This window comes from Emys orbicularis, chromosome 17 (genome assembly GCF_028017835.1).
Source record: "Emys orbicularis isolate rEmyOrb1 chromosome 17, rEmyOrb1.hap1, whole genome shotgun sequence".
Lineage (NCBI taxonomy): Eukaryota > Metazoa > Chordata > Testudines > Emydidae > Emys > Emys orbicularis.
This window is the reverse complement of record NC_088699.1, coordinates 17,192,963-17,216,439: the sequence shown is the minus strand read 5'-3', so window position 1 is coordinate 17,216,439 and position 23,477 is coordinate 17,192,963. Positions and strand designations below refer to the sequence as shown.

At 46.9% G+C, this 23,477-nt stretch overlaps 1 protein-coding gene across 1 annotated transcript in view; it reads right to left on the bottom strand.

Annotated features, from left to right (window-relative positions):
• MYBBP1A (MYB binding protein 1a) overlaps nucleotides 1-21,008 on the bottom strand; it is a 79,429-nt gene extending 58,421 nt beyond the window's left edge. The window contains exons 1-14 of the mRNA XM_065418350.1: nucleotides 20,844-21,008; nucleotides 19,966-20,061; nucleotides 18,578-18,661; nucleotides 18,128-18,202; nucleotides 17,267-17,374; nucleotides 15,776-15,966; nucleotides 15,229-15,396; nucleotides 13,967-14,084; nucleotides 9,182-9,471; nucleotides 8,121-8,228; nucleotides 7,390-7,515; nucleotides 5,120-5,326; nucleotides 3,901-4,009; nucleotides 2,554-2,644 (exon numbers count right to left, since the gene is read on the bottom strand). Of these exons, the coding sequence (XP_065274422.1) occupies nucleotides 2,554-2,644; nucleotides 3,901-4,009; nucleotides 5,120-5,326; nucleotides 7,390-7,515; nucleotides 8,121-8,228; nucleotides 9,182-9,471; nucleotides 13,967-14,084; nucleotides 15,229-15,396; nucleotides 15,776-15,966; nucleotides 17,267-17,374; nucleotides 18,128-18,202; nucleotides 18,578-18,661; nucleotides 19,966-20,061; nucleotides 20,844-21,008 (1,936 nt within the window). The remainder of the gene's footprint in view (nucleotides 1-2,553; nucleotides 2,645-3,900; nucleotides 4,010-5,119; nucleotides 5,327-7,389; nucleotides 7,516-8,120; nucleotides 8,229-9,181; nucleotides 9,472-13,966; nucleotides 14,085-15,228; nucleotides 15,397-15,775; nucleotides 15,967-17,266; nucleotides 17,375-18,127; nucleotides 18,203-18,577; nucleotides 18,662-19,965; nucleotides 20,062-20,843) is intronic.
• Nucleotides 21,009-23,477: the final 2,469 nt, after the last annotated feature.

Here is a 23,477-nt window from a genome sequence, read left to right as displayed (position 1 = left end):
CAGAGCAGGAAGGACGGATCCAGCTGCCTGAAATATTCAGTCTCAGGAATCTCAGCTTTCATAAAAAGGGTCTTGCCTTATAACTAGAGAGAAAAACCTTCCAAAAATGAACCAAGGTAACTATGCCTGAATCGACAGACAGCCTGGAACCAATCACTTGAAGGCGCAAACTCCCCTCGTTCCTATTAATCTGATTGAAGGATCAACTTTAACTGCCAACACTCATACCACTAATGACAACATTAACCTAGGGGTGAGCAAACTTTTTGTCCCGAGGGCCACATCAGGGTTCCAAAACTGTACGGAGGGCCGGGTAGGGAACGCTGTGCCTCCCCAAACAGCCTGGCCCCCGCCGCCTATCCGCCCCCTCCCACTTCCCACCCCCCTCAGAACCCCCACCCCATCCAAACCCTCCTACTCCTTGTCCCCTGACCACCCCCTCCCGGGACCCCCCACCCCTAACCGTCCCCCCAGGACCCCACCCCCTATACAACCCCCCCTGCTCCTTGTCCCCTGACTGCCCCGACCCCTATCCACACCCCCGACCCCTGACTGCCTCCCCCCAAAACATCCATCCCATCCAACGGCCCCCCTGCTCCCTGTCCCTTGACTGCCCCCTGGAACTCCCTGCCCCTTATCCAACCCCCCCGCTCCCCTTACCACACCGCTCAGAGAAGCATGTCTGGCAGCCGCACTGCCCAACCGGAGCCAGCCACACCGCCTGGCAGGAGCTCGCGCCCCGCTGCCCAGAGCGCTGGCGGCATGGCAAGCTGAGGCTGCGGGGAAGGGGAGACAGTAGGGGAGGGGACAGGGGCTAGCCTCCCCGGCCGGGAGCTCAAAGGCCAAGCAGGACAGTCCCGTGGGCCGGATGTGGCCCATGATCCATAGTTTGCCCACCTCTGACATTAACCATTGAAGGGCTGATCATTTCTGTGGACGACAGGGACAGGGAGTGGAAGTGACGCTCTCTGGCAGGGGAATTGAGGGTTGCCACAGGGAAGAACAAAGAAGACTCACAAAGATGGGAAGGCTTGGAGGGGAAGAGAGAAACAGAAAGGAGGATGGGGAAGAAAGAGAAACAAATGGCAACTCTAGCAGCAGTGGCCCAAAGGGGAGCAGATTCTCTCACCAGGTGATGAATATAACAAAAACGCACTGGCCCACTTATAACTGAGCACTTAGCTAATCGATACAGGTCATGCTCACCCCTGATCTCCGTGCAAACCTCCCACTAACGCCAGTGGGCATCCTGTGTGCTGTGGGGAGCAAACAGTTCTGAATTTATACCTTGGCCTTCACACGAATAAACATGGAATTTAGCCCTCTGCTCCCAATGAGTTGGACACTCCATTAGCCTTCCTACCCTCTTGGCCAGGGGAAAGTTAATTTGAATTCTCTTTCATTTCCTTCCACAATCCCCACAGCATTCAACTTAACCATGCTCTTTTGTATCTGGGTTTTACATGGGATCTTGAGGTCCTATTGGCCCCACAATGTAACAAGTTCTACTTTAATAATCTAACGAGGTACGTTTATGTAATCCCTTGCTTTATGTTTGATGCTTTGTTTTCTGTGTCATATCTTTTACATGAATTACTGTGCCGCTCTGTGGAAAAAAAATAGTTAAGGGAAAGGCTTAAGCCTCACAACACACCCTGCAAGTCAGGTATTATCCTCACTGTTTCTCACATGGGGAAACTGAGGCACAGAGAGGTAACACAAGTTGTCCAACACAACGAGTCAGTGGCTGAGCCAAAATTAGAACCCAGAAGTCCTGTCTCCCAGTGCCCAGCTGCAATCACTGGATCATGCGTCAGTTACTAGCTCTACTCTAACGATTACCTTAGAGAGCAGCCATTTCAAATAACCACACTCAAAGCAGATGACGTAAGCCAAATTCACTGCTGGCGTAAGCAGATGCCACGAATCCACTGGAGAAGCTCCCACTTATGCCAGTGATGAATTTAGCCCTCAGTGGTTAAGAAATAGTTTTTTCACAAGTAAAAATTCAACCCAAACTCCTAAAGACAATTCCCTCGTGAGATTTATCTAGAATTCTTGTCCTGAGCTTCTAACCAAGAAAATTACTCTTGTCATTTACAACATGGCCCTCACGATCGTATCCGGGTGCTCAGGTTCTCAGAGTATGTACCCCATAGCTTTTCTCCTTAGGTGGGTGGGGAAGGGAATTAGTCACATGGGGAGGTGGGTTTTGAGCACCTTTGAATGGGCACCATACGCACCTGCTGGTGGGAAAGGACGACAAGCCGACCCCCAGCTAACAAGCAATGCTGACATTCAGTGCTGAGTATTTCTTATGATTGAGGAAGGGAAGAGACACACCCCACTCCCTCTTCCACCAAAAATCAACATTCTCCGCAGAGGGCAGGACCTATCTCCCACTGGTTAGTAGCGCACTTCCTCTGGTTTTGTTTTAAGATGGGCTTTATATTTTGGTGGGCTCCCAGTGTGCTCTGGGCAATGGAAAACACATTAACAGGGTAGAGGATTGTTAATAATTCCCCAAGTCTCTCTCTTTAGACCGGAACTCACCAGGCTGCTGCTTCTTCTTGGATTTCTTGTCAAACGCCCTCTCAATGCAGTTCAGAAGGTCATTCAGAAGGTCCTGGGTTTCTGCCGGAGTCTGTTTGATGTAAAACAGGAGCAGAGAGAGAAGCCAAGCAGTGAATACCCTCGACCAATGCAAGTGCAACGACAACGCAAGAAACGTACCCATCTCTGCTCCTGAATTCAACACAATGTGCCACCATTAGGATGCTAGGCACACAGACACGTTGGGGTTTTCGTCTCAGCCACGTGGATATGGCAGGACAAAGGGCAGGAGTTAACAGGACTAGCTAGGAACCTACTGGACCCAGTGTTTCAGGGTTGTGTAGGCCTTCAGGAAAGTGCCATGGAGTCAAGACCATGGGAAGGAAGGGGGCTCAGCACTTCAGAGGCATCTGCCCAACACTCCCCCCCAAAAAAGGATTTTTGTACATAGGACAATTCTGCCAGGAGAGTGCAGTTTTAAAGCCCCTCACTTTCCAGTCATTAAATGCCAGGAAACGCTTTGCTGGTCTTCTGTGTATATATAGCGCACGTGAACATTATATTATAGTTCAGACCAGGGATTCCAGTTCAAGCAGAATGTACAATTGAAGAGCCCACCTTGGCCGTCAGCACCATAGCACACATCTGAGCTGGAGACCGTGCAAAGCTGGTAGCTGGGGTGGCCAAGATGAGAAGCAGAGTGAGGATTTTCTGGCTGTTTTCCATTACCAGTAGCAGACACGATTCTTATTTTAACAAGGTGCCAATCCCAAAGTGGAGGGTCTGAATATAGCAACACTTTGCACAATGTATTTCTGGATGCTCTTTATATTTTAAATGAGGACTTTGACGGACAGTCCAACATGAGTCCTCCAACCCCCACTGTATTCATAACTTTGCATATACACCTCTACCTCGATATAACGCTGTCCTCGGGAGCCAAAAAATCTTACCGCGTTATAGGTGAAACTGCGTTATATCGAACTTGCTTTGATCCGCCAGAGTGCGCAGCCCCGCCCCCCCCAGAGCACTGCTTTACCGCGTTATATCTGAATTCGTGTTATGTCGGGGTAGAGGTGTATATAATACCACTCACCAATGGGTCTCCAAACATTTACAGACATTAATCAACCACAACACCCCAGAGAAGGCAGCAACATTATCCCATTTAGGAGCAAAGAAAGAACGCGACTTGCCACAGTCACACAGCAAGTTGGAGGCTGAGCTGGGACTAGAAACCAGGACTCCAACTCCCAGTCACTCTTGCTCCCTCCCTGATAGCCAAACGCATTTCCTAAGCAGACATCAGCATGGTTTATATAGCGCAATATGCACGGCGACTGTTACCTTGAACAGATGAATGCCCACTAAGAGCAGAAGGTGCTGGAAAGCAAAGATTTCCATACTGCGGGACTCCTTCTCTTTCTTCTGCAGGTTCTCCAGAGACTGCAGCATTCTGAAGAGACAAACGATGATAGGCCTTTCAGTGTTACAAGATAAAGTCCACGGCATCTCAGACAAGAGCAAGAGCTTCAGATGATCTTGCTGGTCCCTGCACTGGTTAACTGCACTACTTCACATACTCAGAGGCAATTTAACTAGACCAGAATGACATCAAAGCATGTAGGAAAGGATCTGTCTTTGACTAACAATTGGCGGTAATAGATGTCTTCTCTTGAATTCTCGCAACAGCACTCTCTGTACGGCTTCTAAATAATGTATTTAGGGCAAGGCACGGATTCCCAATAGACTTCAGCTGAATACACAGCAACAGCATACTCATTTAGAGGAGAAGGAGTTCAGAAAAGGTCAAATGGGGGCCAAAGAAACTGGCCTTCTAGGAGGAAAGATTAAAAGAGAAATCCAGCCTGGGAAAGCTAATGGGAGTGGGAAGCCACATGACCATCAACAAATATCTGAAGGGAGGAAGGAGCAGGAGGAAGAGTTCGAGTTGGTGCAAGGGAGTCTAGCTAGGAGCAATGGGGTGAAGTTAAAGGGAAAACACAGGCTGGATTTCAGGCAGAATTCCACAGACTAACAAAACATCGAGGACGGGTCTGCAAAGGGAAGGAACGGAACCGCACTGCTTAGGACGGTTCAACCACACTGGACAAAGCAATAAAAAGCGTAGTACAGTATAGGGAACTATCCTGCACGGGCCAAGTCACTGGACTAGGTGCCCCAACAGGGCTTATGCACTTCTAACATCTAGGATACACCCTCAGCAGAGACTAAGCAGGCAGATACAGGCTGCTTCACCCAGAGGGGAGGAGATGCTTATTCAGTCAGGCAGCTTCCATTGTCTCATGTTACATACCTGGACCCATCAGCCTAGACAAATCAGCTGCTCTAGGCTGATCTGACCCAAACGCAGAGGCGTAGCTCACAGCCTTGGAGACACCAACAGAATCGTCCGGGCAAACACACTTATGGAGCACATTTTCCCCAAATCTCTTGCACTCTGCTACGGAAGCCTTGATTTCCTGCATGCGTCAGCCATTCCCATTGCCCTTCCTCACCCCCACAGCTAGTCACCAGACTTCAGCTGGCTTCCCAAGCCTCTCACCGGTCCCAAGCAGCCCTCTGTTCGGCGGTGAAAGGAGTCACAGCCTTGACGTGCTTCTCATGGGACAGGAGGACGCTGGCGTACTGGATAATGAGGTAGATCCACAGGTTCCTGTCTGCAGTCACCCCGTGGATGTGCTTCTCCCTCAGGGCTGCAGCTTCCGCCGTGTCTCCCAGCACGGGTAGAGAGTTTAAAATCTGAAGCAAACTGAGAAGCAAGCAGACAGCAGAGAGCGCCACATTAACATGGAGAACTGCTGCTGTTCTCATTAGTTACTGGATTATTATAGCACCGAGACACACTAATTATCGACTAGCGCCCCACTGAGTCTGATTTATTCCACCGTCCGTTCCCAACACCACAATGGCTGGGATGCGTTAAGAGGAACCGGTCCCAAAACATGGCTCACTCATTCTATTCCTTTCTGGGTAGCTCTACGGATTTATTTAATTTAACAACAGTTTGCAAGCTTTCTGCTTCCAGGGCCCATTTGTACTACAGCAGTATCTCAAGGCCCCAACCAAGACCAGCCACGCTAAGTGCTGTTCAAACACAAAGTCAGAGGAGTCCCTGCCCTGAAGGGCTTACAATCTATTTAGACAGGACAGGAACAGAAAACATGATCCCCATTTTACAGATGGAAAACTGGGGCACAGGGGAGATTAAGTACCTTACCCAAGATCACCAAGGGAGTCTGTGGCAGAGCTGGGAATTGAACCCAGCTCTCCCAACTCTCAGTCCAGTGTCTTATAACCACAAGGCCATCCTTCCCCAAGCTCTTTATCCCACAACGCTTCACGGGATTCTTTGCAAAGTGACAGCTCTACTCATTACGCTCCCCCCACCTCCTCCTCCTTTCTCCCGACCTCCAACAGAGGGGCACTTGAGCACCTGGCCTCTCAATTGCCTGACAGAAGAGCTTTGGATGCAGCAATGGCCCTGAGATCAATACACCATTTATTTTGCCTAAGAATAGGCAGGGTGAGTGGAGCACCAATCAGCAGGTCCCAAAAACAATGCACTCCTGTTCATCCAAATGGGACAGCCGAAACTTGCCTATAACCAGGTAGTCAGATAAACCGATACTTATCTTAACTAACACGGGCTACATCTGGAACACCCTGTGGATTCGGATAACTAGGCGTTTGGGATCTAAGGAATTTGGATCACTGGAATTATATTACACCACTGCCAGGCAACAGAGAGCAGCCACGTGACCCTGCCAGGCTCTGCAGTGTCACAACAAACCCCCCCTCTCTGGAGTCCATAAATAGCGCTCCCCTCAGCCAGTGCTGCCGAGTCAATGGGGGCCAAACGGAAATTGGAGGAGAAAGGCAATCTGGCCTCACCTCAGCACTGCACAGATACGATTTGGGTCAGTTATTGTGTTAAGAAGCGTAAGCATTTCTAGGAAGTTTTACTCAAGACCTCTAAGGAAAGGGCTTTCGGTTACAGCTGCACTGATGCACAACACACAACACTTAATGCCACAGAAGGGCAATAACCCCCATCTCCTGCCACGTGCCTGGTAGGGCCAGAAATACCCAAAGCAGGAACTGCCGTACTGCAAGGGAGGGGGCAAGATGAGGTCCAGCCACATCCCTCTCCCCAGCACCCCTCCTGGACCCACAACTGTGCAGGGGAGACACCACACACACACACCCCTGGGGGCACTAGGACAAGGCAGTGCCTTCCCCCCACACCAGAGAAGCCAGCTAGACACTCCTCAGAAGCAGCCAAAGCTGGGACCTCAGGACATTTCAGTCAAAATTCCAGAATGTTCTGGCTGTCTGAGCCCTGTGCCAACCCTCCCCCTCCCTTCTCACCTCAGTTTCACTCTACACCTGTCCCATCCCCCTCTCCCATCCCTTTCCCCCCCCATTTAGCTGACACTCTCCTAAGTAACACCCCCCTACCCTCCCCAAAACAAATTATTTTTGAATGAGCATGATGTTTGCCGCCATCACATTGTTCACTCTACTTGTGTGTTCTACCCATTCCCCTACCCTGTGTTTGTCTTGTCTATTTAGACAATATTGTCCCATTGTTTCTTGGCACTTAGACTGTAAGTTATTTGGGGAGCAGAGACCATGTTTTTGTTCTGTGTTTGTTTGTTCTGTGTCTGTGTTTGTTCTATCATCATGGGGTACTTGTCTTAGCGCCTAGAAGCCCCAGCCATGGACAATACAAATAATAATTAATAATACGCTCCTTCTCTCTGGAAAGGAGGTCAACTTCCAATGTTAAATGCACGCAGGCAAAGTCCATACCTGAAAAACAAGTTTTCAGCCGTCGAGTGAGACTGTCCATCCAGAGGTACTGAGGGGAGGGATTTCGTCTCTGCTATTTCAGAGGTTGGTTTCTGGGTCTCGAAGAAAGCATGGAAGAAGCAAAACCTAGAGGGGAAAAAGGAAGAGAGCAGATGAAGATTTGACTTGGGTTCTGTGTACCTATACAAAACCACCTTTATAAAAAGCAAATTCAATATTGTAAACAGCATGTGCTTATCTAGCATTTCTCAGCCAAGCATCTCCGAGCACGTCACAAATTTTAATTAAGCCTCATCAATTCTATAGGCACCCGACCCCACCAGGTACCTGCTATTAATGGAAAAGGAGGGTGCTCAGTACCTCGAAGAGGGCCTTTAACACCCTGCAACATCATTTTTATTACTACAATACTCATTTAGGCACAAAGACCAACTTTTCTAAAGGTAGTTAGGTGGCTTGAAGATGCAGATAGACACCTAAATACCTTTGAAAACTCTGGCCCAAAAGATTAGAGGTATAATTTTCAAAGCACCTATGCAGTGCCTAAGTAACCTACGTCTTACTGAAAATCAATGGAAGTTAGGCTCCTAAGTTATTTTGGCGTTTTTGAAAATTTTACCCTAAGTGACTGGCCCAAGGTTGCTTGTCAGTTGCTTTAGTACCACTCCAGCCTTCTAGCAAGAATCACCCCACCACTGGGTGGCACTAAGTAGTCTTTAAATCCTTCTCACCTGACAACATCTATCACCAAATCCTCTTCCTTCTTCCCTTGACTGTCAATGATGCTGACTAGTCGGGCAATAATCCATTTTCTCAGCCGAACCACTCGGTGTTGGGTCCTTTCAATAAGCAAATGGATACAATTATAAAACAGAAGCTCAGACACTGCACTGGATAAGAAAACACTGAAACAATGGGTGATGAGAATCTGAATACCGCGCAGACTTTCAGCAGCTCAGAGGCCTTATATAGTTAGAAATCAGCTAGAATGCAGCATATACAGACACATATGCAGAAAGAAGTGACAGGTGCATGTATAAAGGTACCTTTCCTAAGCTACCTGCATTTGCTCTTCAGCTGGTATAAATGCACTTTATAAACAAATATGAACTCAGATCAATTCTAATCCAGTGAGCCTCTGTGTTCCACCAAAAACTGCTTCAAGAAAAGCAAGAATGTTCCTATGATTGAAGATCTTTAGTCATAAGGAGAATACAACATACTGACAGAGTGTCTTTTACCCTTGACAAGTCTTTGCCTAAGTCTGGGGTGAAGCATCACGCTGGCGTACCACACCACAGTAACAGTTAAGACAGACAAGCCCCTTTCCTTCACGTCATCTAAAATTGAGGGAGTGCAGCTGGAATTTTAACTAGGCAGAATACAATTACCCAAACTTTCATTTGACCAGTGCTCCAACTGTCACAAAAAGTGCTGTATCACAACTGATCAGGACCTAAGTTTTATATCTCAGTTTGAAGAGACACTGAGCAACAGAGTGTTCAGCTGGGGTAGTAGCACAGTGAGAAAGACCACCTAGAGACACTCCATCCCCCCAGATTTTCCCAAGAGTTTTCCCCAATAGGAAATTTCTATGGTTTCCCAATAAGGATAAAGGGAACAGAAAACACAAGCTGCTCCTGACCTAGGACCAGCTAAAAGTGTTGTGGGACAGCTACAACAGCTGATTCCCAACATCTCCCCCAGGCCAACCAAACAGAACTAAATACAGGAAGATGCATACAACACGGATCTGAGAAAGAGGAGGGGGTTGTACTGTAAATACACTCACATATTGACTTTCTCCTGGTTCTGCTTTTGCCGGCTGGTGGTGAAATCTAAGCAGCAGTCAAAATCTGGCCTAAGGAACATCCTCTTGAGCCAGTCGACGTATTTCAGCAACGCTGCAGGCTGTAAGTGTTTCACCACCTTCCAGAAGCTGGGCACAACCGGATAGCCTTGATTGGTTAGAGTGGAGAAGCCAATCATCACCGCCAGCTGCTTCTCTGGATCATCACAGCCCTCTAGAAATGAGTTAACATAGGTTTCCATCTCCGGAGCGAACTTAAACCGGTCCGGAAGCTGAAAGACACAGTTAATACAAGCAGGTTACGGCCCATCATATTGCACAATGGAGACAGAGAAATATGCACACTCAGTCACTGTACAAAACTGACCTTGCTCTGTATTTGCGCTTGGTACAATAAATCCTGGGTCTGAACATTCACTGAGGCAGTACCAATACTCCAGATCCCCACAACCCACTCACCCCTTCAGTGGTCAGGTCAGCCCTATGTGCTATCAGATATCAGTAGATCACAAAGTGCTGGACAATGAGCTCATGGGCTCCATTTTACAGATGGGGAAGCTGAGGCACAGAGAAGGGAAGTGACTTACACAAGGTCACCCAAGAGGCTAGTGGCTGAGCCAAGAATACAACGCAGGTCTCCTGGGGCCCAGTCCAGTGCTCTATCCACTAGACCAAACTGCTTCACCTACCAGCAATGGAGTCTTGCATGCTCTAACCTGCCACTGATCTTGGACTTCACCAAACCTTAATCTCAAACTGCAAGTAGCCCTCCCTCCCTGGTAGATCAGACACCACATGGACTGATATAGGGGAGGTCTTAAGAACCATCAGCTGGCAGTGTTGCCCAAAAAGTTTGTGAGAATTGCTTTAGTTTCCTGCAGTAGAAACACAGCACATATAAATGTTCAATGGGGCTGTAGTGAGTCGTTATTGGTTAACTGGGAGGTGGGCGGGCTCACCTCCGCCTCTGGCAGGGTGGAGCAGCTTCCATCCCCAGCGTGGGCGGAGCTACCGGGTCCGGGGCCCGCCCCTCCGAGGTCACGGCCCCGACCCGGAAGTATAAAAGCCCGCCACCAAAGCTCAGTAGCAGCCAGCCCGCCGGAGCGAGCAGACGTCCCGGGCCGAGCTCCCGGTTGGGAGACACCGGCAGACCGCGAACCGCCTGCTAACGCCCCGCGCCGGTCGAGCCTCCCTCTTGCCAGATACCCCGAGGAGGACTGGCCCAGCCTGCCGCAGACCCGCTATCCCGAGGAGGACTGGCCCAGCCTGCCCCGGACCCGCTACACCGAGGAGGACTGGCCCGGCCTGCCCCGGACCAGCGGCCCCGAGCAGGAGCCAAGGCTGCCCCCTGCCAGCTGTCCTGGGGAGGAAGAGTCGAACCAGCCCCCCAGCCCCACCACCGAGGAGCCGATGCTGGTGGACTGGCCTGAACCCAGCCCTGCCACCGAGGTAAGCCCCGAGGGGGGAGAAGGAAGTAGCCCGGGGGTAGCCGACCCCGGTCCGGCTGCAGAGGCCTGTGAGCCGACGTCAGTGTGTTTCGGTCAGGATACCCCACTGACCGGCAGCGACAATAATCGCTGCTAGGGCCCCGGGCTGGGACGCAGTGGAGTGGGTGGGCCTGCGTCCCCCCCTGCCACCCCCACTCACGGGTGGCAGGCTTCCCCCTCACCCAAGGTTCAGGTAGGAACCTGAGCCCCTTACCTACTTGTTGCTCAACCCCTGCCACAAAGGGCTTGAGCCGTGAGTGCTTGCTGCCCCGCCCTGACCTAGGGCCTGGGCTGCCACTACTGGTGTGCTCACTCCCTGCCTAAGGGCCTGAGCCTTTGAACTATTGTTGTTAGTGCTCAGCTCCTGCTGTAAGGACCTGAGCCCCCCCTGAACTGTTTGCCTGCCCAGCCCCTGCTCCAGAGGGCCTGGGCTCCTGAACTGTTTGCCTGCCCAGCCCCTGCTCCAGAGGGCCTGGGCTCCTGAACTGTTTGCCTGCCCAGCCCCTGCTCCAGAGGGCCTGGGCTCCTGAACTGTTTGCCTGCCCAGCCCCTGCTCCAGAGGGCCTGGGCTCCTGAACTGTTTGCCTGCCCAGCCCCTGCTCCAGAGGGCCTGGGCTCCTAAGCTGTGACTGTGTTTGCCCAGCCCCTGCTCCAGAGGGCCTGGGCTCCGTAACTGTTGTTTTTCCTCAGCCCCACCCCAGAGGGCCTGAGTCCTGAGCTAACCGGCTGTAGATTTGGTCTGCAGTGAGTCGGCGTGGCTCCCCTCCGCCTCCGGCAGGGTAGAGCCCCGACTCACACTACTACAGGGGCCTGTTCTCCCAGGCTTGCTGAAAGCTGTCCAGATCAAGTGGTTCAAATTTTGAGTCTAGGAGTGTTGTAAAGAGTGCCACATGGTGCTGAGATCTACACTAGATCCCAGACTCCATATATGCTAGAATGATACAGACAGTAGTCTGCGAGGGTTAGAGCTTTCAACCCAGCAGCACCAGACACGTTTATTTATCCCGTTTTCCCGATGGTCTTTTACAATCCACAGCGTTTCAGTTATGTCGTACATTCATCCTCACTCACTCGACTGTGCTGTGAGGAGAATGAAAATATATCTGGAGAAAGCTTGAAGGGGAAAAGAACAGTGACTCCATTCCAACCACATAATGCAACTTTTCTAAGTGAATTAAACAAATTGTTTTACGAAATGTCAAGATCAATACGGTGATATGAGGGAAGCTGGAGCAGTAATGAAATTTAAAGACTGAATGTTCCCTAGACTAGAAAGCCAGTAAATTTCACAGGTAATTAATCTGCAGCCACATTCATTTGGCCATAAAACATATGCCTCAGAAAGATATCGTCTGCAAAGCACAACTGAATGAGCTTACATTTGCATTCTATTGGTCAGCTCCTCCAGTACTGTCAGTATTGTTCAAAATCAGCAGAACCACCCCGAAAAATTTCATTAAAATGTGATTCTATGCTGAAAGTGGAGTAGCATCGGGATACAGGGGTTTCATGTTGGTTGTCTCTTGATTAAACAAAATCAAATGTGCTCACTTTACAAGTAAAAAAATTATTTATATATATATATATATATATATATATATATATATATATATATATATATATATATATATATATATATATATATATATATATATATATATATATATATATATATGGATTGATGTGTTTTTAGGAACAGGGGGATCACCAAACCAGCACCCAGTCTCCAGTAGCCTGTACCGGTGACTTGGAGGAAAGTAAGAACCCAGCGGTTCTTACTTAATTTAACCTGGGATTGGAAGCTCAAAGTAGTAATAAAGGTGCTGGAGATTAATTAGCATTTATTTTTATGGCTTCCAATTAGGCCTTCCACGTCACCTGTAGAATCCCATGGCCTCGTACAAGGATGGCAGGTGAGAATTTAGTCAACAAGTCTATTGCTGCACAAAGAGAAACAGAATTCAGTCCACGCTCCAACAGCTTTGCAGGGCTAACAGGAGCAAGATGTACTAAAACTGTAAGTCTGCAGATATTAGAGAAAAAGAGCAAGAAGGTGCCATTGTTACCCTCACTTGCAGACTACAACTGCACTTCAGCTGCTGCCGTGATACCAGTAACGGAAGCTTGGAACACTAGTGTGCCCCCAAAAAAGAAAAGAGCAATGACTGCTGTGTCCACAGCAAAGGGCAACAGGATTACGTTAGCCCACAGAGCCTAGCCAATGCCACTTTTTAGTGCGTTCCCCCCAACATCCCTCAAAAAATGACTATTTTAGTTTTCTTGGAGCCAAAGGGATGAATTTTACAGTGAATTTCCAAATGAAACTCACACCTCAGCCCCAATCAGATTATTTAGCAATGTTATGGTAAACTACTTAACGCAGCAGTTTCCAAACTGTGGGTTCTGACCCAAATGGGGTCACGCCATAAAAAGATGGGGTCACGGCAATCCCGTGTGTGTGTGGGAAGGACACCATTTTGCTCCGCACAGCGTGATTTCGGGTGTCTGGTGGATGAGAGGTCACAATGCTTAGAGTACGCCATTTTGGGGAGCAAAGTGGTATCCTCCGTGCGGTGTGACCTCACACATACAGTTCTTGCAAAGTCATGCTGGGTGGAGAACACCATTTTGCACTACAAAATGGCATCCTCTGTGCGGCGTAACCCCGCACATGTGCTGTCTGGGGTCCTATGAGGAAATAATTCATTAAAACAGGGTCGTGCCAGCGAAAAGTTTGGGAACCCCTGACTTACCAGCATCTGTTAACACTTTTATACCTTGTTTTCAAATGTGTTTGTAAAGCACCCAGCACAATGGGACCCCGGTCCTAATGGGTGCCTCTGGGCACTATCCCACCACAAAAAATAAAAAGAAACTATAAGGATTAAGGATGGGATTTTCAAAAGTGCTCAGCGTTGCCCTAACTCCACTCCCAGCAAAGTCAACGGGGATTTTACCCCAAGATCAATAAAAACAGTTAGGCAATTGCTGACTCCTTTTGAAAAAAAATCGCAGCCTAAAATAATAGCAGTTGAGGAATAAGACCAGAAACTAACAAACTAACACACAATGAAGATAAAGAACAATCCAAATTCAGCCCATCATTATATATATATATATATATATATATATATATATATCCACAGCAAATACTGTCTTAAACAACACATGCTCTAACAATACTGTACTGTGATATTTGAAAATGGCTGTATCAAGTAGGGTTTGCTCTTGAGTATGGGGCCTTTAGCATGGATTGCATCATATCCTCAGGGATGCCTACCTGAGCCGATACCACATGATCCCCATAGTGCCGCATCACATCCCCTCGGAGAACAATCTGTAGCTGGTCCAGAGACAAGAGTGGGAGAGCACTGCCCAGCAACCGGTAGCACATGTAACTGAGTGAAAAGAGAACAGATTCCCTCAGCGAAGGCCACAGTAGTAACACCACACACAAGGACAGGACAGAGAAAGAAAAGCACCTGTGTGTGCTTCACTGAGATGTAAAGAAATGGACAGCAGTCAAGACTACAGGGACACTACCAGCCTAGCATTCTAAGGTGGGCAGATTTTATAAAGAACAGCACTTCAGAGCATAAAAAGAGCATTCACCCATCTATCCTGATGCCGATTCGAGCACCGAAATACAAGATCTGGGCAGCTCCTGTTGGAAAATGGTCTCTCTTTTTCCCTGTAACTTGCATGCAGCAAGTTTTAACAAAATCCCTTAGCGATAGGCCAAGGAAACAGTGTTTGGCTCTGGATTCGGGTCAGGTTTCAGGGAGCAGGTTTGTGAACAAATCAAGGTTCAGATTAAACAGTGCCAAAAAACACACAAAAAACCATTTTACAAGATTTTGATTCCAAATAGAATCAATTTCAATACAGCAGATGACTGAGCTTTGTTCTTGAAAATATTTTGGTATCTCACCCTGAAAACTTGCTAAAACAGCTAACTCTTGCAGTCTCAACCACCTTCGTGTTAGAAATGGAAACAATAGATACTTTTCGGTTCTGTGTCAAATCCAAATCCAAAAGAGGTGTGCATAAGGTCTAACTATTTGAATTCAGCCCACAGTAACACACAAAGGGGACTGGACACAAGTTTCAGGATCTGGTCCACCTCCAAATCTCACATTAAGAAGAACACTGTTACATTGAAATCTGGTTAATTTAAGAATTATAAGTAGTTTCAAGTTGCACATCTGCCCTTAAGTCCCTCTGCCAGTTTCCAGGGTCTTCAGTGTCACATATGCCTAATTTTTTGTCCCAGTTATTACGAACAGGAAACAACATCACATTTTAAGCAGTATTTCCTAGATTGCAGCAAAGCTGCTCCTTCAGTTTGTCACAACTAGATCTGGGTTAGAAAAATTAAAAAAGAAAAAGGGGGGGGGGGGAAGAGAGAGAATTTCTCACGAAAAATCTGTCAATTTTTTTTTGGTCAGGTTTTAGTTACCATACAGCAGCAGAACTTATGTTCAGATAGGAAGCAGAAGAGTAGATTATATTGAGAACAATGAATGACATTTAAAAACAAACCTGTTAGGACCCGACTTTTCCTTAAGCAGCCCATTCTCCACAGCTTCTTTCCAGAAGAGTTCAAAAGCGCCTTCCTTCACAGACACTCGTAGCAAGTCCAGCCCGACACGTGGAAGATTCCTATCCTTCTTCTCAGATCTGGCAGCAGTTTTCAAAACCTTCACAAGCCTAGAGAGAAAAGCAACCACAGGAGGATAGGAAATCTGAACTATCCAGTCGGGAAGGAACTTTCTGAAGGCAAAATCCCTTCTTCTAAGCACCTTCTGGAGTGGACAGACAACTGCATGGAAACTAACAAGTTATCCGTGGCCACTGCCTCTAAAGATGAGCAACTGATCTGAATATTGGGATCAGCACTCTCTGCCACTCTGGAGATGCCCAAGAATAAATATCAACCCCAGCAGCAGCTCCATACCGTGTCTCCCATTAGATTCAATGGGAGATGCAGGCATCCAGCACCCCTAGGCATCAGAGCCAAATTAGGTTTCTCATTTACATTCAGGAAGTTGGAGACCTGGTATCTTTGCACCCTTCTCCTACAGCTCACCTGGGAATGTTCTCCATGGTTACGATGGCAGATGAGCCTAGCAGTATCTTCAGCTTACTGGGTTTCAGAACCCCAGGGAATTTCTGTATGCCCACGAGCAGGAGGTGCAGCTGCTCCGGGGTGCTGAAGGCCGAAGTGAGGTCAGCCTGTAAGGCGCTGAACAGGACTTCCTCAAACACAGCTTCAGGAATCTACATAGCAATGCAATTGAGAAGCAACACAGCAAGTGATACCTGCTCTCCACACAGTTATTGAATAGTATAACTATATGAGGTAAGGGGCTGGGTTTTTTTTAAATCCCCTAGAGTGGATGCAGTTATAGCAGTACAAATGTGCCTTATACCCAGCATGGCATATTCTCCTTCCTATACAGAAATAGCTATATTGATATACAACATTGTTATACCAATATAGTTGTACTAGTGTAATTATACTGGTATAGTTAAAAGGTTAAAAAGTTTGTGCTTAAACAGGCCCTAAGAGACAAGAATGCACAACATCAAAAGCCACGGTGGATCTGATAGGAAGAGGGATATCAACCCTTTTCCTTGACTTTTAAAAGACGCAGATTCTGACCTAAAAATATCTTAGGGACCCTTCATCAATTGCAGCAAAGGCTGTATAATTTTTGGCACCTTATAAAAACTTTCTTTTTACTGATGTAACAAAAAAAGGTCAAACCAAGAATGGGCCCAGATGGTCTCTGCCCTAAGAGCTTTATTTCATGGCTGTAATTGCAAACTTCCTACTGCATTTTGATTCTTCTCTCTTTCAGTGCTATACAGCCATGAGTTTTTTGTATTATTTCTTACATTGATACAAATCCATTTTAAAACGGTGTTGTTCATCTCAATGGGATTTTCCTGGCTGAATATTTTGAACACTAATAGATTTTGGAATAAACTGGATAGATGCTTTTGAAATAAAAAGAGACAAGCTCCATTGTTGAAGAACCTACAAAGTATCTGAATCTGCCAGAGAGCAGGAGTACGGCAAACATACAAAAAAAAACTGATATCAAAGTTGCTGGACCAAGAACATTCTTACATAAAAAGCTTGGTTAACTTGGAGTTAAGGTTGCTAGTCTGCATAGTCTACCCACAGAAACCATACGAAGCAAGGAAATACGCATATAAATCATTCTATAGTTTCTTTATGCTATAATCCTTAGTTCCCCTTCTCATCACCACCTACCTCTCCCCCAGCCCCAACAGTCCAAACATATCCACCCTTATCCTGAGCAACCAACACTGAGCAACACATGGAGACTTATACTGCTGTTGCCCGTACACCAATTTTATGGACAGACAATGAGCTTCCCTATACACATGCCAGATGACATTTTTCATGACCACCAAGTGTCCGATGCAACACCCAATGAAGTCAATGGAAAGCCTCCTTTGTCATCAGTGGAGCTGGTTCAGACCCAACCGAAGAAAAAACAATACCACAAACAAAAAAGTTACGCTATTCAGGTGCCAGGTCTTATACCTCCGAGAGGATGTCAACAAGCGTTTTCCTGGGGAGATCTCTGAGGTGGGCATGGTACTGTGCCAAGCTCTGCAGAAGCTGGACACACTCCAGGAGGGCCTTTTTGTCCTAGAAATTAAAATAAGAAAAAAGTAAAGGCTACACAGCCAAGGTTAAGCTCATGGCTCCATTATTAACTCATAATGAATATGCTGAATCTTACTATTAATAATAAACCGACCCAATCGCTTCCTGATGCATAAGTCAGATCTTCCCGATACAGCATTCCCTGTGTGTGACTGACACATGATATCCTATCTCCTCTGTCCCTCCATCTATGGTGAGTTTTTATATTGTTACCATATTACCTCTGGCCTCTCTCACTCTCCCCATCCTTCCCTTCCCCTCCCCACCCTCACCCTCCCCAGGTTTCACATCACAGGATGATTGGATCTGATAACGTTCCTACAAGGAGGCACATTTTCTGGGTTTTCTTGACACTTCTGATTTCCAGCTGTATATAATAAATTTGAATGAAACAAAGCTTATGATTTTAGCAGCAGGTAGCTTGTCTGGCCCCTATCACCAAAATACCTGAGCACCTTGCAACCTTAAATGTATTTATCCTTATGACACCCCCGCGGGATATAGACATGCTATTACCTCCATTTGTAAAATAAGGAACTGAGGCACAGAGACTAAGTGATTTGCCCACAGTCACACAGGAAGCATATGGCAGAGCAAGAAATTGAATTGAACCTACGATTCCTAAGTCCCCAGGCTAATGTCATAACCACTGGACCATCCCTTCTCTCTGGGTCTTGTTCCACATTTGGGACAGCACCAGGTCAATTGCTCATGAACAAGCAACACTTATGTTACCTTTGCAAGACGACCAGACTGGAACAGAGACAGTACCCCAAAAAAGTTTCCGAAGGCAGCATTTCTAAAGAGTTTCTGAAAAGAAGAAAATCAACACTGTAGTCCAACAATTCAAAATGCAAAAATAGTTAGATCTCATGTTCAACAACAGCTCCCACCGCAGGTGAAAACTGCTTAAAAGCAGGCAGGAAGAGTCAGCCTTGAATATCCTTCCATGCAAAAGGTACTGTGCTGCCCTCAATACACATATGCAAACCTCTTCAATGGAAGCGGTGCATGCACATCGGGGTCCTGTGACAACATGGTTAACTCGATTCCAGCAGACAAATAGAATCATTTACCTTAAAAGGGGCCCCAAAGCCAGGGTGACGAGGTAATCAATACTCACTAAGGAACACAGAGGATTTACAACTATTGTCCGGAGTTGCTATGAGCACAAGGCGGACCTACCTTTTTTACTCTCTCAAGACTGTGTTTTTCTTTTATCTGCTGCAGGACAGCATGCAGTGGAATTTCTTCAAAAAATTGCAAAACCTGGATATCACGACCAACATGAGACAGAGATTAAACTCCATGAGAAAATGCTCTATTAACACCTGTATTTACCTTCAACAACTATAGACTGAAGGAAGAACTAGAACTGAACTCTCTTTTCTACCAACCTTAGACCAGGTCTACAGTTAAAAGTTTCCCTGCATAGCTATGTTGGTTAGGGGTGCCATTTTTTTAAATTGTGTTTTATTTTCCAATGACATGGCTATGCTGGGAAAAGCCATAGCCTGCACACAATTTTTCAAGTATAACTGTGTCTATAGTAGAGTACGAAATATGCTTTGACCTCTAGAGGTGGTCCTTCTGGGTCAGAATAGAGATCTGCTAGCAAGGGAGCGCATGAAAGAGAACAGTCTTCACTGCCCAGATTGTACCTGTTCCGAAGGTAGGGTACTTCAGTCTTAACAGACTGGCACCAGAGAGGAGCAGACTGGCTTTGATTTTAAAATGTTTTCAGTTTTTTCAATCAGTCCTAGAGGCCAACCTGTTTTAAAGCCTGATCTGCACACAGTTTTTGTATCGTTATACGTCAGCGAGGGTTTTGGGTTTTTTTTAATCCAATACAGTTATACCAGTACAACCTCTATACCAATACAACAGTGTCCACACTAACGGTGCCCAATGTAGGTACAGAAGAACTCCTGTTTTATGAACTATTTGGGGATTGAGGCGTTCATAAAAACCCAAAAAGCTCATAAAACTGAAGATCTCAAAATGACTGTGGGTACGGTGCAAAAGTTAATGCATTAATCATTCAATAACAGAGTACGCAAACAATGGTAACAAATGTATACAGTATGCTTGATTTTTCTCTGGGAGAATTGCATCTCTTTGCCACCCACTCTCTCATCTTTTCCAACCTGTATAGTTGCTTGACCATTGGCTAAAGGACTGAATTCTCGATCAGCAGCAAAAAACAGTTCATATAATTAGTTGTTCGTAAGATTGATGTTCTGGAAATCGTAGTCCTGCCATAGAGCACATTTCCCTTACCTTATCGGGAAAAGCTATACCAGCATCAGTGTGCCCACACTAGGCGTGGGGTGGGGTTGTACTCCTTTACCATATCAGTGTAGCTAAAGCAGTACAACTTTGTGTGTAGACAAGGCCTAGAAGAAATACAAGAACTCTTCCCAAGACCCCTGTGCATCCAGAGGTTACCCAATCAGAACTCCCAAGTACTTAAACAAAAAATAAGCACCATGCTTTCACCAAGCCCCGTTAGACGTTATTAACATACCCATCGGCATTCTAGAGAGAGTGCGCTCCCATGGGAAAATACCAACCTGAGCTAGTGCCAGACTGAAACCTGGACGGGCTGCCTCTCGAGTTGCTCCCAGTCCTTCTATCAATCGTTTTAGAGTATATTTCAGCTCATCTTCCTAAAAAATTGTGTTTTAAAAAATACAGTACTTTTAGGAACACTTTCCTACAATAAGGAAAATTATACGGATGTACTGCTAGTCAATACATAAATACTGTCCGAACCGTACTCCTAACTGGGTTCATGACTGTCATTTACAAAGAATACCCAGTTCTACAAATGCACCTCACTGCCCTAATTCAGACTAGCCAGGCCCAAGCATATATCCCTGTGATTTGGTCTGCTCAGGGATTTAACCCAGGTAAAGGGCCACTGATTAGTACCAGACCAGGGAGTAACCAGATCCTCTACTTCACAGCCATAGAAGGTAGGGCTGGGATTATGCACCCACTCACCCCAAATAAAACAGTGCCCCGAAATCTAGCGCTAATCACAGCAGCCCCCTGAGAGCCTAGGCCCAATTGCCTTAACCCTTCCACCCCCTCCTGAACCCAACCAGCCCCCTGGGACGCTGGGCCCAATTCCCTTCCCATCTCTCTGGGCCCAATTCCTCCACCCCTCCCACCCCCCAACCATTTGGAAACCTAGACACAATTACATCCACTACCCACCCACCCCCCAACCGCAGTAGCCCCCCCAGAGCCCGATTCCCTTCACTCCCCCACCTCCACCCCCCAACCAGAGCAGATCTCTGAGACCCTGAACCCACCTCCCTTCCTCCCCCCACCCCGGGACTCCACTCCCGCCTACAACAGCCCCGGGGGCTCTGGACTCACCCCCCACCCCACAAACTCCCACCGCGACCCCGGGCCCCCCTCCTCCAGTCTCCGCCGCTCTGACCTGCTCGCTGGCCCGCAGGTACCGGAGCAGGCTCTCGGTGGCAGCCAGGCGAACCTCCTGCTGGGGCTTGGCGATGTCCCAGAAAAAGTCCAGGAACTGCCGGTTCTGCTGCAGGACCCCCCGCGGGCCGGAGGGGGGGAGGCTCGGGGCTGGGGCCGCCTCCATAACGCGACCGCTGCTGCTGCTCAGCCACGCTGCAGCCGCACGTGGGCTCCCGGGGACAGCCCCTTCCGGGTTAGCAGCAGCAGCCAGCCCCCATGCGTCCAGCCTGTGCCCTGGCCTCCTGGGAAGCCTCCCCAGCCCTGGGAAGGGTGCAGTGCTTGGCTGTGTTGGGCAATGATACGGTTCCAGTTGAAAATCCCCTGCTGGATTTAAGGTTTCCAGTGCAACAGCAGAGAGGCACCGGCAGCAGGGTCCCAGGAACGGTGCTGCTTTCACCAGACCTACCTTCAGTCTTATTCCTGAGTAGGGAGCCACAGCCACCTCCTTGGGAAGTCACTTCACATGTGCCAACTGGTCCCCCATCCTCCAAGGCCCTGCATGCCCCCTCAGCCTAGCGCAGGGGGCACGCGGCACCGCACATGGCCAAGCTTGTAGGAAAATAGTAGAGTCTCTGTTTTTTAATGAAATATTTATTATTTTCCCACTGGGTCCCTCCAAAAATGTCTAGCCTCATGTACTTAAACTGAGCTACCAGCTCATTAAGTGTCCATTTATAGGTTTCAAATATTGGCAGGTATCATATTTTAAGGGGTCATTTAAAGTCTCTCCCTCGGGAAATGCCGGGTTTTGCTGTGGGCACTTCAGTAGAAAAAGCTTAAAATCTCGCTGACTATTGATTTAACACCCCTACCCTCCATCCCTTCATTTAAATTGTCTCACACATGCAAAATCTAGACCTCAAGAAGGGGCGGATGCCCCCGGCTCCACACTTGGGGAGGTGCTGCACTTTGGGGTAACCTGTGCTGTCAGTGTGCACAGTCTTGTCCCTCTTCCCCCTGGGCCTTTGTGTCCTTCAGTGTTCACAATCCCCCACCCATATCGCAATGTCTGAAGATTCCCCCATAATTTTTTGGCTGAGTGACTTGCCCAGTTTAAATTCATGAGCAATCTGTCAAGTGATTTTAATGTTTGTACACAGCTTTGACGATGAAGAGTTCTATGTAATGTGCTAAGCATTGTTATTACTAGTTATAGACAGGGAGAGGAGCTCACAGGCTATCATGAGAGATCTAGGAAAGGGTCCCCTTGGCAGAAAGGTTGGATGGACCTGTAAAACTTAAGACCAACTCTCATAGCTTGAGATAGGCCTCACACAGGCAGATGGGCCAACAACTCACAGCTAGGGTGACCAGAGGACCTGATTTTATAGGGACAGTCCCGATATTTGGGTCTTTTTCTTACATAGGCTCCTATTACCCCCCACCCCCGTCCCGATTTTTCACACTTGCTGTCTGGTCACCTTACTCACAGCAGAGAACCGGAAATCAAGAACCAGTGATGTGGGATCAACTCATTTCTTTTTAACATGTCTTGTTTAAATTTTCTAGAATCACACGATCTCCATTTCACAAAGCTTCACAGAGCGACCAGTGTCGAAGGCTGAAACACACATACACACACAAAATAGGATCTTCCTATTGGCAGCCTCTAGAGTCAGTTCAGACTCTATGAATAGGGATCATCTCTCCTGACCTAAATTTTAAAGTGAGATTCTCTAAAACTGGCTGCTGTGTGGATATGGATGCTAAGAAAGCTAGCTTCTTAAATGCTTTTGAAATATGACAGCGTAGTTTTTTCTGGGTCAGACATTAGCCATATTGACAGAATCAATCAGACTGTGGAAAAAAATCGATAAGTCTTGTAGTTCAATAATAAAAACCCAAAGAGCAGACCAATAAAAGAAAACAAATAAATAATGCAAAGGATATACCTTTAAAGATATTAGCAGTTTCTCGGCTAGAATCCATTATATTCCCTCTCAACGCTGCCACAAAGAACCAGGATAGGTTCCCACTCAAGATGCTATTTATCAGGAAGAACTGTCCAATAAATGTGTGGTGTAGTTTTTCCTTTTAAAATCTCTTCTCATATCCTATCTGTTACAAATATATAGAGAAAACAGAACAACAGTATCTGGAATGTGAAATAACTGTACTTTCTATTATGCTATTAGTGATAGCTAGGCAATCTGTTGTCAACGTAAAGACATCCTGACAGATTCATATATTATTTTAAAACAGATTAAAAATCTTATTTTAAATCAAATATCCTTTGTGTTCTTGATATCTTAGATCATTAAAAGTGAAAATGTCTGTAACATCTAAGGCCTTTCACAATGTATGCTGTTTACTTCTACATTCCACTCAGGTTGGATGGTGAAAATGGACAGTGCTCAGGGTCTTTTTAAAGGCCATTTCATTTTCTAGTTCCCGTATATAATACGGTGCTGCTGTGTTTGTGTTGCAAGCACTGTTCAAATCCACTGTTTTTATATTTTAAAAAAAAATCAAAAACCATTTCTATGAATCATAGAGTTTGTAAAACTATTTTTTCTTTCCAAAACCTAAATGCTGCGGCCTTGTGCTGCCTGACAGCATTTCTTTAAAAGTACCTGACAGAGTACACCAATGT